This window comes from Electrona antarctica, assembly GCF_951216825.1.
Source record: "Electrona antarctica genome assembly, chromosome: 18".
In the NCBI taxonomy this organism is placed as follows: Eukaryota; Metazoa; Chordata; class Actinopteri; order Myctophiformes; family Myctophidae; genus Electrona; species Electrona antarctica.
Genome location: NC_136799.1, coordinates 39638407 through 39651993, shown reverse-complemented (window position 1 = coordinate 39651993; position 13587 = coordinate 39638407). Strand labels below are relative to the sequence as shown.

At 47.6% G+C, this 13587-nt stretch overlaps 1 protein-coding gene across 2 annotated transcripts in view; it reads left to right on the top strand.

The window, feature by feature from the left end:
- The window catches only part of tiam2a (TIAM Rac1 associated GEF 2a), a 139848-nt gene that overhangs the window by 43853 nt on the left and 82408 nt on the right, over positions 1–13587 (top strand). Inside the window, exons 3-6 of one of the 2 annotated variants that reach the window (XM_079528271.1) lie at positions 395–1137; positions 1858–2443; positions 9308–9767; positions 11834–12009. In XM_079528271.1, the coding sequence (XP_079384397.1) occupies positions 401–1137; positions 1858–2443; positions 9308–9767; positions 11834–12009 (1959 nt within the window). In that variant the 5' untranslated portion in view covers positions 395–400. Of the gene's footprint in view, positions 1–394; positions 1138–1857; positions 2444–9304; positions 9768–11833; positions 12010–13587 lie in introns of both variants that reach the window. The other variant, XM_079528270.1, reaches the window with a different exon arrangement.

The following is a 13587-nucleotide window of genomic DNA, read 5'->3' as shown; positions in this document are numbered from 1 at the left end:
AAGCATGAGCTGGAAGTGAGCTACTGTAGTTGTCTGCATTTCACAACACAGTCAGGATATTCGTCTATGTCTGTATAATGCTTTATGTATGATATTGTACTGTGCAATAGTGATCTACAGTATGCAGAATCAGTGCCATTCAAACTGTCACTTATGTGGCCATGTATGAGTGACTAAGACTACTGTAATTGTATTGCAAATATGATGAATACAGTCAATAACACAACGACAATAACGGTGACTTTTATCGTTTTGTCATGCCGTCATTTTCTACACGCAGAAGACTGCAGAAGGGAAATGCGCTCACAATCTCTGGAGATGAATGTATTTAGCAAATAAAAAAAACATACGTACAGTAAGATAAATGCTTTATATTTCTTTCTTTCTTTTTCAGGTAGAAATGGGAAACTCTGAGAGTCAGTACAGCATCCAGGGCCCGAAGGGCACCAGCTTCATCTTCCCCGGGAAACAAAAGCCATACTCGCTGAAGTTCCGCTCCACCAAAGACGATGTCCTGTCGCCTCACACGTGGTGGAAAGGCACCGCCGGGACGTCGGGCTGTAAGAGCAGGTCAGTCGGACGCGGCTGCCTGTCGCCCCCTAAAGGCCGCCAGCCGTACTCCGCCCGAAACTACGACTACGTGACCAAGGGCGCCAGGACGAGTCCCGGGCCGTGTCGCTGGCGCGACTCCCCCGGCCACTGCGTGGCGCGGCGGCACGCGTCGGACGACTACGATGAGAACCCGTACGGGGCCGACTCGCCCGACGCCTCCGCCGGCGAGAGCGGACGTGGCGGCGCCGACGACGACGGTGGGCGGGGCAGCGGCGGCGGCTTAGAGGAGCAGAGCAGCCCGCGCGTGGTCATAAAGAAGGACGGCAGCCTGCGCGTGGAGTTCACCAACACCTCGGGCAGCTCCCTGCTGCTGGACGAGGCCACTGGGCCCGTGCAGCTGCTGAAGTTCTCCCCCAACCTGGAGTCGGCCTCCACCCCCAGCCTGTCGGACTCCGGAGGAGGAGGAGGAGGAGGAGGCAGGAGGCCGGACGGGGGGACGCACCGGGGAGGAGGCCCGCCGCCCGCCTCCACCTCCTCCACGGCCAGGACCAGCAAGGGCAGCTCGCTGAGCTCCGAGGGATCCTGGTAAAGACCGTTATTACAACTTCGTCTGGTCGCTATTATTTGGTCTCTTGTTCGGGTGGAAACCTCATACGTCCAAAAGTGTTACTTTTCGGGATTCTAACTCAAAAGTAGCAAAAATAGCAGATCTACATGCTCTGCTGCTATTTTTGATGCTTTTGTCTGACACTATGTAGGGGTCTCGTCGATTCAAATATTGGCGTTCGAGCCCATTGTGTTATGATCTCAATTTATTTAGCTTTTTAGTATAAAAAAAATACATATTTTTCCATTCAGACACATCTCAGTATACACCCACACTGACTGGCTTTCATCATTATTATCAAGGGAAAAACTGCACAAGTGTGTCCCCCACACACACCTGTGGTGGCATGTCTGGGCATATCCAAAGCTGACACAAACCTGCTGACTTATTTTGGTTTCAATGTGAAACATTTAACATAAAGGATTCATGCATTCAGGGCTCCAGAAACGGTGGTTAAAGACTCCAACAAACGCACAGCCCAACCTGATCCGTGTTGATTCGACCGAGTTTAAGTAGTTATTTATATCTGAGCGAGCGGGTAATTTGGGAAAATCAGCCTACTTAAATCGGTGGCCGATTGATAAGGAGCACCGCTACCTAAAATGTAATTTTGATTGGTATTTTCCAGTGTTAAATCCTTTATCGCAATTATTTGTAACAACCATAAATTGACATCCGAAATGCCCCCCGCCCCCTAGGTACGACTCTCCGTGGGGTCCCGGGTCCGAGCTCTGCGACCAGGACCAGCCCAGGACGTCGTTGGATCATCATCATCACACGCCCGTCCACCAGCAGCAGCTGGAGTCTCCCCCCATGTCCATCACTGACCTGTACCGGGACCCCAGCATGGCCGCCACCTCCCCCACAGCCCACAGGGACCTGTACAGGGACCCCAGCATGGCCGCCACCTTCCCCACAGCCCACAGGGACCTGGCCTCGCAGTACCAGGAGCCTCCTCCTCCTCCCCTCGCCGTCCCACACCACCAGAGACACAGAGCCTCCCTGGCCTCCGCGCTGGACTCTCCTCCGGAGGGACGAGGGAACCACCAGGCGTACACCTCCTACACGCTGCCCTGCCGCCGGCCCAAGGCCCACGGCGCGGCGCTGAGCGAAGACCTCCTGGACCAGCCGGAGCCGCCGGAGCAGTACCAGTACCTGCAGCGCTACCAGGGGCCGCCCTGCCCCGACTTCAACTTCCACAAGAAGGACTCCATTAAGAACCGCATTCGACGTTTCAGCGACTGGACGGGGAGTCTCAGCCGCAAGGGGAGGAGGAAGTCTCAGGTGAGGAGGAGGGGGGGGTGATGAGGATGATGATGATGATGTTTTGGTACCTGAAGTAAAGATTCCTTTAGACCCCTCTAGACCAGTGGTTCTCAAACCTTTTAATGTTTAAGGACCCACATTTTGCCCCAGCATTACGCCACGGACTCCCACAAGTCTTGAGCGTGTACACATGGAACCAAATGGACCCGTAAGAGTACTTTTGGTTCAGGGTAGGCCACTTAGAGGCTTAGAGGAGGAGTATTTCCTTCTGTGTGTCACATATTATGATTAGGGTTATGAATATGATCCTGAACCGGATCCCACTGTCAACGCTGGTATGTCTGAGGCTTCTCGTCTGCCAAACAATTAGGCTACAATAGCGGTGGTCCTCAAACGATAACTCTTGGTTGTGGTGTGTGTGTGTGTGTACATGCATTGCATTTTTATTGCTGATGATCCCAAAAAAATGTACAGTAATGGGTTTAAACTTTAAAAGGAATGGTTATGGAATCGGACCGTTAAGAGGGAATCACTAGGATCCCAACCCTACGTGCTGTAACAGTAACACGTGTAAGAAAAAGTGCTATTTATCGTTAGGAAATGTGTGAAAGAGTGTGAGTGAGAAATATTGTTTTGTTGTTGCTACAGTACGTGTTGTTTTGTTGTCGCCTGCTCCGTGTCAGAAGCTCTTGTTTCCCCCGTACACGTTTTTCTTCCCTCTCCACTTGCCTCGGAGCGTAGCTGTCAGCTTGTTAGAGAGAGAGAGAGAGAGAGGAAGAGAATAACATGGATGCCAGCCATGCATGGAGCATGATGAGCCACAGCGGTTGGCCTGGCTGGCATCAGGCCTGGCTTGGCATATACACCAACCAAAAAAAAAAGGTGCCTTGCCATTCCCTTCCTTCCTCCCTCCCCGTGGGCCTTAGTAAGCACAACAACCAAATGTCTGATGTCACGACACAGTTGGGGCGACGACGTGCCGAAAAGTGAAAGTGCTTTAGTGTCAGAGAGAGAGCGAGGTGTCGTCGTCGTGTTTTTGACGAGATGAGAGGTGTGAGGCGCGGACGGTCCGTCGAGGAGCTGCACGACGGCTACCGGGTACACGTTGGACGTTTTATTATGGCTTTTATTTATTATGTTGATGACGCTTCAGAGGCCGTAGATGAATTTGTTTTTTGAACATAATCTTACGCATGGATTTAAAGTTCTCAGTCGCCACGGCGGATCTCCAGTCATTTGGATTCCATAGAAGCCAGCGTGCCGGCATGTTGTGCGGCGAAAATAGCCGACCTACAAGCTCACAACACGTTGCGCCGCAAGGTGTTGTGAGCTTGTAGATCGGCTATTTTGGGTTGTTAGTTCTTTTTATGATTTAAGCGTATTTGAAGTGATCAGATTAGCATTGCAGTAGAATACATGTTTAGAAGCATCTCCCATAAACAAGGACATGTCATAAAAGCATGCCAGGAATGACAGAGAAATGTCATAAAAGCATGCCAGGAATGACAGAGAAATGTCATAATAGCAAAGGTTAATGCCTCAAATCTGTGATTTCTTTATCTTGTTGGTTGTATGTGGAACAGCAGCAGCACAATAGGTTTAGCATATGGTTTAATACCTAAACAACATCATTAACATCATTAGACTTTCAGTAGTGAGATTTTGTTTTGCATTATTCCAATGTGCATATGTTGAATACCACGGCTCTTACCTGGTACGGTACTCCTTGCGTTTGCTTTTATCGTCGCTCATAGTTGCTTGGGTCACTTTGCAATTTGTCACGGTCACATGGAGGAAACCGTTCATTGTGTCACATTGATTCGTAAGCTATTTTATTTGGTGGCCCTCACCTAAACCCTGTGATAGATATGACTGTATTGGGCGGGGCAGCCACTGACCCACCACTCCACGTATTGCACATCACTAAGTATGTCTGAGAGCCAGGAATGGATTTTTGAGTGGTGTAAACCACTCCTACAACTGGCTTTGTTAGTTTACGTGTCTGTCTGTTTGTCTGTCTGTCTGTTCGTACCAGAAAATGAGCATGGTTGCTATGGTCACCCAGTTCACACGGGTGTGATTTCATTACGTCAGACATTACGTCGGACCACAGCTGATCAGTCTATATAAGACTTTACACCACTCAGTTCACACGGGTGTGATTTTTTTATGATACAGAGAAAGACAGTTGAGAGAGCAGGACATCTCCTTTAAAGAAAGGTCATGCTACAGTTGATAACATAATCTGTCTGTATGTATATACTGTATATATATATATATTTTTTTTAAACTTAAAGCAGCATACAACATGTACTGCTGTTTTGCTACAGCAATGCTGCGCTTTAATTTGGCGTAGGAGGTTTGGCTGATCTTAGCTACTACAAGTCAAAGCCCCCAAACAACACTTGTGTTCGGGGCTTGTTGAAATGAAGCCTTTTCTGCACTAATTCGTCTCAGCTTCGCCTTTCTAAAACTTTTTAAGAACATTGTTACGGCCGTGCCGGGAGAATTGCCGTAAGCCTTTACAAAGGCTCTGGCAGAGTGGAGCCGAGTCCCGACAGGAGCTTTGGCACGCGTGCACGCTCCACGTGCACGCTCCTTCTCTGCTGTTAATGAGTGACTCGTGGCTGTGTTTTGGCTGTTTGCTTTGCTCACACCCTCAGAGAGGCAATCTGCTAATAGGAATTGGTGTGTTTGTCTGCATTGCAAACAACAACAGCTTCTCTTGTCCCTAAACGATGTACTTGGGTGGGTGGAGTAAATTAATTTACCGGTAACTACCAATTTGTTGTGTGAAAGAAACATAGCAGAAAACGTGACCTTGACATTCCGAAACTACCTATAGCTGCCCCTAGCTTCTGCTATGCATGTGGAGAAGTCGGGAGCATTTGGAGCCCGCCTGCATTGGATAATAGAAGTGTATTTCGATTTGGTGCTTTTTGGGGACACGGCTTTCGGTGTAAATTAGCATTGTCCTCTTCTGAGCCCCCACTGCCGGGTTAGCACTCTTAATCTGTGGGCTTGTGTTTGTGCTTAACTCGTTTTGGGATTAGGTTTGGATCCACAGATTTACTCCAGTACACAGCAAGGGTACTGCTAAAGTAGTCTTTTTTTTCATCTTCTGACTTTTAGAAGTATCAAAAAAACGTAAAGAATAAAAAGACTCAAACGTTCTCCTTCATGGAGTTGTCACAAGCTGTGGACACTTTGGGTCGTCAGTGACACATCCCAGCAGAGCGGAGCTCAGCATAATTGAATTGGGTGTGAGTGAGTGAGCTTGGGCTTTCCTGGGGAGAGATTCATGGCCCTTAACAACAAGACCTTGGGGTTTGTCTCTCGTCTCTGAATTGGGTTTGGATTCTGGGTTTCCTCAGTCCTCCTGCGGGGGGGGGGGGGGGAACTAACCCATGGGGGCGATGTATCTCCTAGCTCTCTAATAGATCAGGGGTCTTCAGCCCAAGGACCCTTTAGCTGAGAGAGAGATGAAGCAGCAGAGAGACCCTCCCCACTACACAATTTATAGAATTCTGTTGCACACGTTTTCATAGATGGCTTCAAAGACTTGTTTGACAGCACTGTCATCAGTGTTGTGTAGCATTGTTGTTAGATTCATGTATTTTCAGACATTTGACCTCTTGGTGTACTTGGTCTTCTCTTTTTTCTCTCTCTACACCAAACCTCTCTTAAGCTTGTAGTTCCGCACTTTTTGGCTAAAGCTTTCCTCAGAATATGGATGCTAGGGTTCAAGTGATAAAAAAGGGTTCCTAGTATCTATGCTATGACACAGGGGTCCCGGTTGAAGACCCCTGTACTATATCCTACTGTCTCCTAGTATCTATGCTATGACACAGGGGTCCCGGTTGAAGACCCCTGGCCTGTACTATATCCTACTGTCTCCTAGTATCTATGCTATGACACAGGGGTCCCGGTTGAAGACCCCTGGCCTGTACTATATCCTACTGTCTAGTATCTATGCTATGACACAGGGGTCCCGGTTGAAGACCCCTGGCCTGTACTATATCCTACTGTCTAGTATCTATGCTATGACACAGGGGTCCCGGTTGAAGACCCCTGGCCTGTACTATATCCTACTGTCTAGTATCTATGCTATGACACAGGGGTCCCGGTTGAAGACCCCTGGCCTGTACTATATCCTACTGTCTAGTATCTATGCTATGACACAGGGGTCCCGGTTGAAGACCCCTGTACTATATCCTACTGTCTAGTATCTATGCTATGACACAGGGGTCCCGGTTGAAGACCCCTGTACTATATCCTACGGTCTAGTATCTATGCTATGACACAGGGGTCCCGGTTGAAGACCCCTGTACTATATCCTACTGTCTCCTTTCTATGACACAGGGGTCCCGGTTGAAGACCCCTGTACTATGACACAGGGGTCCCGGTTGAAGACCCCTGTACTATGACACAGGGGTCCCGGTTGAAGACCCCTGTACTATATCCCAGGGGTTCTCAACGTTTTTGGCCGGGGACCCCCGGAAATGCTTTGGCAATGTCTCGGGACCCCTGCCCCGCCCCCTCCCGACCCCCAATATAAATTGACTGCTACAATAACCTTAAACCATTTTGGGCGGGAACCCCTTTTGGTGTTTTAAGCATTGTTATAATTTAGCTATTGAAAAATAGCAGATCTACAAGCTCATAGCGCGCCACCGAGTGGCGCGCTACGAGCTTGTAGGTCTGCTATTTTTAAAAAATCGTGAAAATAAAATAAAAAAAATAAAACATTTTTCTTTTCTTTTTTTGAAAATAATTTGGGGACCCCCTAAAATAATTAGGCGACCCCCCGAGGGGTCGCGACCCACGGGTTGAGAACCCCTGTCCTACTGTCTCCTTTCAACATATCGACCAAAACCAGCCGCTCTTCCTTCCCTGTCCTGGTTCCACTCCACCTGGACTCCAGGGCTCTGCTGTGGGTTCAAGGGTCACCCTACGACCCCGGAGCCAAAGGCCGAGAGAGCGAGAGAGAGAGCCTGCTGCTAACGAGAAGCAGCTGGCGGAGAAAGACCTGTGGCTGAAAGGGGAACGAGCGTGGATGAATTATGGAGGCTGAAGAGAAATGCCAGCCCTGAGTTCACCCTCCAAAATATTCATTCATTCATTCCTTGTCTGCGTTGATGAAATACTCAGACGATGGCTTGTCCCTGAAATGTCTGTTTTTGTATTTGCTTCCACTGAAATGATATAAGAAGCAATATTGCACCCCCCCACCCCCCCCCCTTTTTAGTATGCGAGAGCATACTAAATATGCATGATTCATATTCACTTGATACGTAAAATAAATAATGTGCACGTATGCAGTTTTTCAAGCCCTGGGCTGTTGAATTGGGTCACTGAGAAGAACTGCTCGCACAATGTCGTCGGAAACCGACTGCAATATTGTTAAAACAACACGGTGCAAAAATGTGTTTGAACACAGACCCGAGACACAAGAACAAACAAAGACGAACGCGCTGGATCTCCAACATTGGCGACCGAGACGGAGACGCCTCCGCTCGGTGGTCGCCTGGGGAGGAGAATCGATGCTGCGAACTTTTATCGAGTGCGGGATGAAAGGGCCCAATTCCATCACGCGTACCTCCGGGGGAATGAGAACGCCACGGGCGGCAGATCTCGGATTAAAACAACGTTGTCTGAGCCCACGTGGCAGAGGTTCCACCCGCCAAGGTGACACGACTGGGAAACGTGTCCTACTTTCTCAGCCGAGGAAAAGGTTTAGAGGTTAAGAGTTGAGAGGTTGAGATCTCCGTGCTTTGAAGACGGTTTTAAAGGTTTATCTAGATTACTTCCATCATGGTTTCTTGGTGAATTTCACAGCGTCTTGGTAGCTTTGTGTGTGTGTGTGTGTGTGTGTGTGTGTGTGTGTGTGTGTGTGTGTGTGTGTGTGTGTGTGTGTGTGTGTGTGTGTGTGTGTGTGTGTGTGTGTGTGTGTGTGTGTGTGTGTGTGTGTGTGTGTGTGTGTGTGTGTGTGTGTGTGTGTGTGTGTGTGTGTGTGTGTGTGTGTGTGTGTGTGTGTGTGTGTGTGGGATCATTCCATGATCCCACTCTTATGTTGCGTTGACAGGCAGTGGCAAAAGCTACAGAACGGCCAAGTGTGGACAGCTACGCCACGCTGAGTCGTGAAGCCATGGAAGTGTTGAGAAAATGTTATGGAAAATATAAAGGCTTGCGTTGGAGGTGTTATAAAGAACAGGGAACTGACTGATGGCAAGAATGAGTTTCCCCCTTCCATTACAAGCCAGGAATGGAATTGTGTGAAGGGAGAAGGGGAATGGTATGATATATGATTGACACGTTACTATGTCATTGGAGCGCTGACAAAAGTTGCAGCTCAACTTTTTGTTGTTGTTACTTTTTATCTACACAAGTGTGGTATGTCATTTTGTACAGTCAGTGGGCTTACAGTATGTATCTTAATGTTGACTGGCTTCCATTGAAAATGGCTTGTAACCTGTTGCTTTGTCACGTTTTGTGTGAACATGGTAGCAAACCTTTTTAGCCCGTGACCCAAAAGAGAAATTAGAGGTTTGCCCGGCAGTGTAGCTTGGATGCTACACTGTAGTGAAAATAGCAGTCTACAATCTCGTAGATCGGCTATTTTCACTACCTCTTATTTATGGAATTTCTTTGATTTAATATATAGTAACTAATTACTGAAAAAAAAATGAATTTTTGTTTTAAAATCCTGACAAATGTTGACTTTTTTGGTAATGTTTTTTGGTAATGTTTTGAAATAACAATTATTTCCCAGCAACCCAGAGTTTGGGAACCAGTGCATTAGGCTGTCATTTCCTTCCCTCTCCAAACAACATGTCCTTGCCTCTCATCCCCCCTCTCTCCTCCCACCGTGTCTCCCAGCAGGAGCCCAGGTACAAGGACCCCGGCGAGGCCTTCGACAGCGGCATCGACGGCCTCACCGTCGACACCAGCTCCCCCTCCCAGGTCTCCTCCAGCGGCCTGCTGTGGTTCCCGGGGGCCTCCAGGGCCCAGTCGTCGGGGGCCCTCCACCACGCGGCCGCCGCCACCAGCGACGCCCTCCGCCAGAACATCTACGAGAACTTCATGCGGGAGCTGGAGACCGGCACCGGCCGGGCGGGCGAGAGGAGAGACCCCTCCACGGGCACCGAGGAGGGAGACAGCAGCAGCGGCGAGTCTGCCGAGGGCTCCCTAGAGCAGCTGGACCTGCTGTTCGAGAAGGAGCAGGGGGTGGTGAGGCGAGCGGGGTGGCTGTCCTTCAAGCCCCTGCTCACCCTGCACAAGGACCGCAAGCTGGAGCTGGTCGCCCGCCGCCGCTGGAAGCAGTACTGGGTGACTCTGAAAGGTGAGCTGTGCAGAGCCAGTGGTTCCCAGACTTTTTTTTTCTTTTTCAATTTACGTTTTATTGAATTTTAATCAAACATACATGAAAACGAAACGACTGACAATATTGACAATACATACAACCGAAAACAAAACAAGACAATATACGTACAATACACACAAGGGGAGATGTCTGCCTCTCTTCTCTATTGATGATCATTCATAATACATAAGTACCTCAAACAGGTGCATATACAGGTTAAACGGGTTTAACTGAATCTATACAAAATCATGTCTTATGGTAGAAACATGAGTAAACATGAGCAATCCATCTAAAGTTCCCAGACTTTTTTAAGCCTGTGTTACCCAAAAGAGAGATTAGACGTATGCCCCGGACCCCGAACTAGTGAAAAATAGCAGATCTAGTACAAGCTCACAAAAGCGCCGCGTTGTGCGCTTGTAGATCGGCTATTTTTACTAGTTCCTAAACTAATTTGTTTTCCAATTTATGGAATTTCATTGATTTTTCTTTGTGAAATTACTGAAAAAAAATATTTTTTGTTTTTAATTTTTTTGTTGTTTGGGAAAGTTTTTAGAAAATGTATTGAAATAATAATAATTAAAAATGTTTCAAGCGATTTATTGTCACAAGGATGTGTGAGTGCATGCACTGTGGAAAAACGTATAGGGTACTATTAATACACACTAAAAACAACACATACATAACGATACTAAACTAATGACAGCCCTAAAGCCAGTTCTAAAATAAGGTTAAAACCCCAGATCAGCATACAAGGCCATAACAGAAAATGTCCATCATTTTATAATTAGCAGTCTTATAGCCGGGGGGAAGCAACTGTTTCTCAGTCAGCTTGTGCTGGTTTTGAGGCTCCGATACCCCTTCCTAACCGATATATTGGTTTTCCGAAAGATCGACCAATATTTCATTTATTTGACAACTTTATTGCCATTGTCTGCAGCCGATGTGTCCCGGTTTTGAACTGTCAAACACTCAAATGGATTTCAGTCGTTTTTACAGAGTTAAAATATACACTTCCAAGACCCAAAAAAACAAGTGTGCATGTGTGCAAGCACACATACATTCGGCCCCGTTTCCAGGGTTTGACAACAAGCGTGCATAATCTGTTGTGAAGTATTTACTGTCCGGCAGCACTACTTATCTTATCAAAGATTCACGCCGAGGTTTGGTTTGGCTGCAAGGCCTGTTGTTGATCCCGCCGACGTCTCAGACCTGCTAAACGTCATTGCTAACATTCCTCCCACGTTTCGCATTGTTCAGCAAGGCCTCAAAACCACGTGAACTAATTCTCGGTCAAGCGTTCAACGAAGATAGCCGGTCTACAGAGTGACATGAATCTAACAACAATGCTACACAACAGTGATGACAGCGCTGTCAGACAAGTCTATGAAGCCATCTACGATCTCGCGTCACGCCGTGAGCGTGTAGTTCGGCTATTTCCAGTTAAGATCATATTTTGTGTAGCGTGATAACAGAAGAAAGCCTAGTATAGAGCAGGGAACTTATTATTTACATCCACCTTCAACCATACAATCTTATCTCCAACGTCTGTCTGTCTGTCTGTCTGTCTGTCTGTCTGTCTGTCTGTCTGTCTGTCTGTCTGTCTGTCTGTCTGTCTGTCTGTCTGTCTGTCTGTCTGTCTGTCTGTCTGTCTGTCTGTCTGTCTGTCTGTCTGTCTGTCTGTCTGTCTGTCTGTCTGTCTGTCTTCTCTCTCCCCCCTTCCAACTCTCTCTCTCTCTCTCTGTTTCTCTCTCTCAATATGTCATAGCACTTGACCTAGTTTTGCAGTCTTATGCGAAGGTTAAAATGTAATTTAGATGTAAATTTAAATGCTATATTGATGCTAGGTTCTTGGTTTCCCTGTGATCCTAGTTTACTGAGGCGCTATGTAGTACGTACGCTGCCTCTGCCTTTGGTGTGTGCGTGTGTTGACCTCGCTCACTGTAAGTCTCTCTGGATAAGAGCGTCTGCCAAGGGCCTACATTGTGAATGGATGTCCGTGTGTCTCTGACGTGGCGTGGTGTGTCTTCCTCTCGTCTCTTGTCCAGGTTGTACGTTGCTGTTCTACGAGACGTACGGCAAGGGAGGCGCGGCGGAGCAGGAGCTGTCTCCTCGCTACGCGCTGCTGGCGGAGGACAGCGTGGTGCAGGCCGTCCCCGAACACCCCAAGAAGGAGAACGTCTTCTGCCTCAGCAACACCTACGGGGACGTCTACCTCTTCCAGGTAGACGACAAGCAAAGTGTCTCTCTGTCAACAACTGTCAGTCTGAGTGTGTGTGTGTGTGTGGGAGCGCGCGTGTGTGCGTGGAATGCTTGCTCACCTTGCTGTGTGTATGTGTGTGTGTGTGTGTGTGTGTGTGTGACTGTGACTGCAGCAAGGACCCTATTCATTAGGCCATGGATATGGTATTTTTAGTTTTTTATCATCTCCAGAACCCTTAACACTGCAAAATCCTCAGTGTTACTTTAACGCAGAGAGTGTTCTGTACAATCGTAGCCAAGTCGTTTTTTTTTTTCTTTTCTCCACATGTTGGATAGTAGATACAACCTCACGTTCTGTCAATCACATTTACCCCCAAGCTTGTCCGTCATGCGAGATTAAAACTCTTATATATATATATATATATATATATACCTTGAAACCAGCTCAGTGGCCTTGTGGTTAGAGTGTCCGCCCTGGGACTGGGAGGTCGGGGGTTCGATCCCCGGCCGGGTCATACCAAAGACCTAGTACTCCCTGCTTGGCACTCGTCATCAATGGTTGGATTGGGGGTAAGTCCCTGCGACAAAGTGCGACATACTAGTGTCATGTCCAAGGGGTGTACTTGTACATCAAGCTGCCTCACGGTACAGAACCAGGAGATTGGATCCTGCCCTATGGCTCGGCAACGCTTACTACTTAATACTTCTAGCTTTATCTGGATAATCCCACAGCTTCCTTGAATTAGCGGGGGAAACTCTTCCTGCTTTTTGTGCAATATCAGGTTGCTATTTTCTTTTTCTTTTTTTTATGTTTTCAACAAGTGAGAGGACCACAAAATCAATCTTTCACTGCTTGATGACTCAATCTGGTTTGGCAACAAAACTAAATCTGATTTGGGGCTTGCCAGTCTGAACATATAAGCCTTACTGACCTAAATTCAGCGTTGACGTCAAGACTTGTCGGGAGTCTTGCCAGCTCTGCTGATCATTGCGACCTTCTCCGAGTGCTCGATGAAGTCCCAGCCGTGGTGTTAAGAGCTACTATAGATCTAATGAAATGTGGCAGTGGAGCGACGCTTACCCCCAGAGGCAGGCAGGCAGGCAGGCAGAGAGACCATTTCAGTGCAATGAAATGATGAAGACTGGCCTCGGGTTCCACTTCCAGCCCCCGGGCCGACCATGAGTCAGTGTGAATCTGCTCACAGCGCCAGAATCACTTAATGAAGAGAATGATAATCATCTAACAGCTTAGAGGGCGAAATATATCTTTAAAAAAAAGAAAGAAAAAATAGATTATGATGTGGCTTTCTATACCGTTGCTGTCTGGCAGAAACCTCTTATCTCGTTTTGGTTACTTTTCCACCCGAGGTTTCCACCTGACTGTGTGTGTGTGTGTGTGTGTGTGTGTGTGTGTGTGTGTGTGTGCGTGTGTGCGTGTGCGTGTGTGTGTGTGCGTGTGAAAACGGGTTGGCGCTTCTATTCTCTAACCCGTTAAGACCTGGTACGGATCTGTGTCGCCTAATAGCTTTTAACCACTTTAACAATTATTTTTAAACTTTAGCTGTTGAAAAATAGCAGATCTACAAGCTTGTACGAGCTT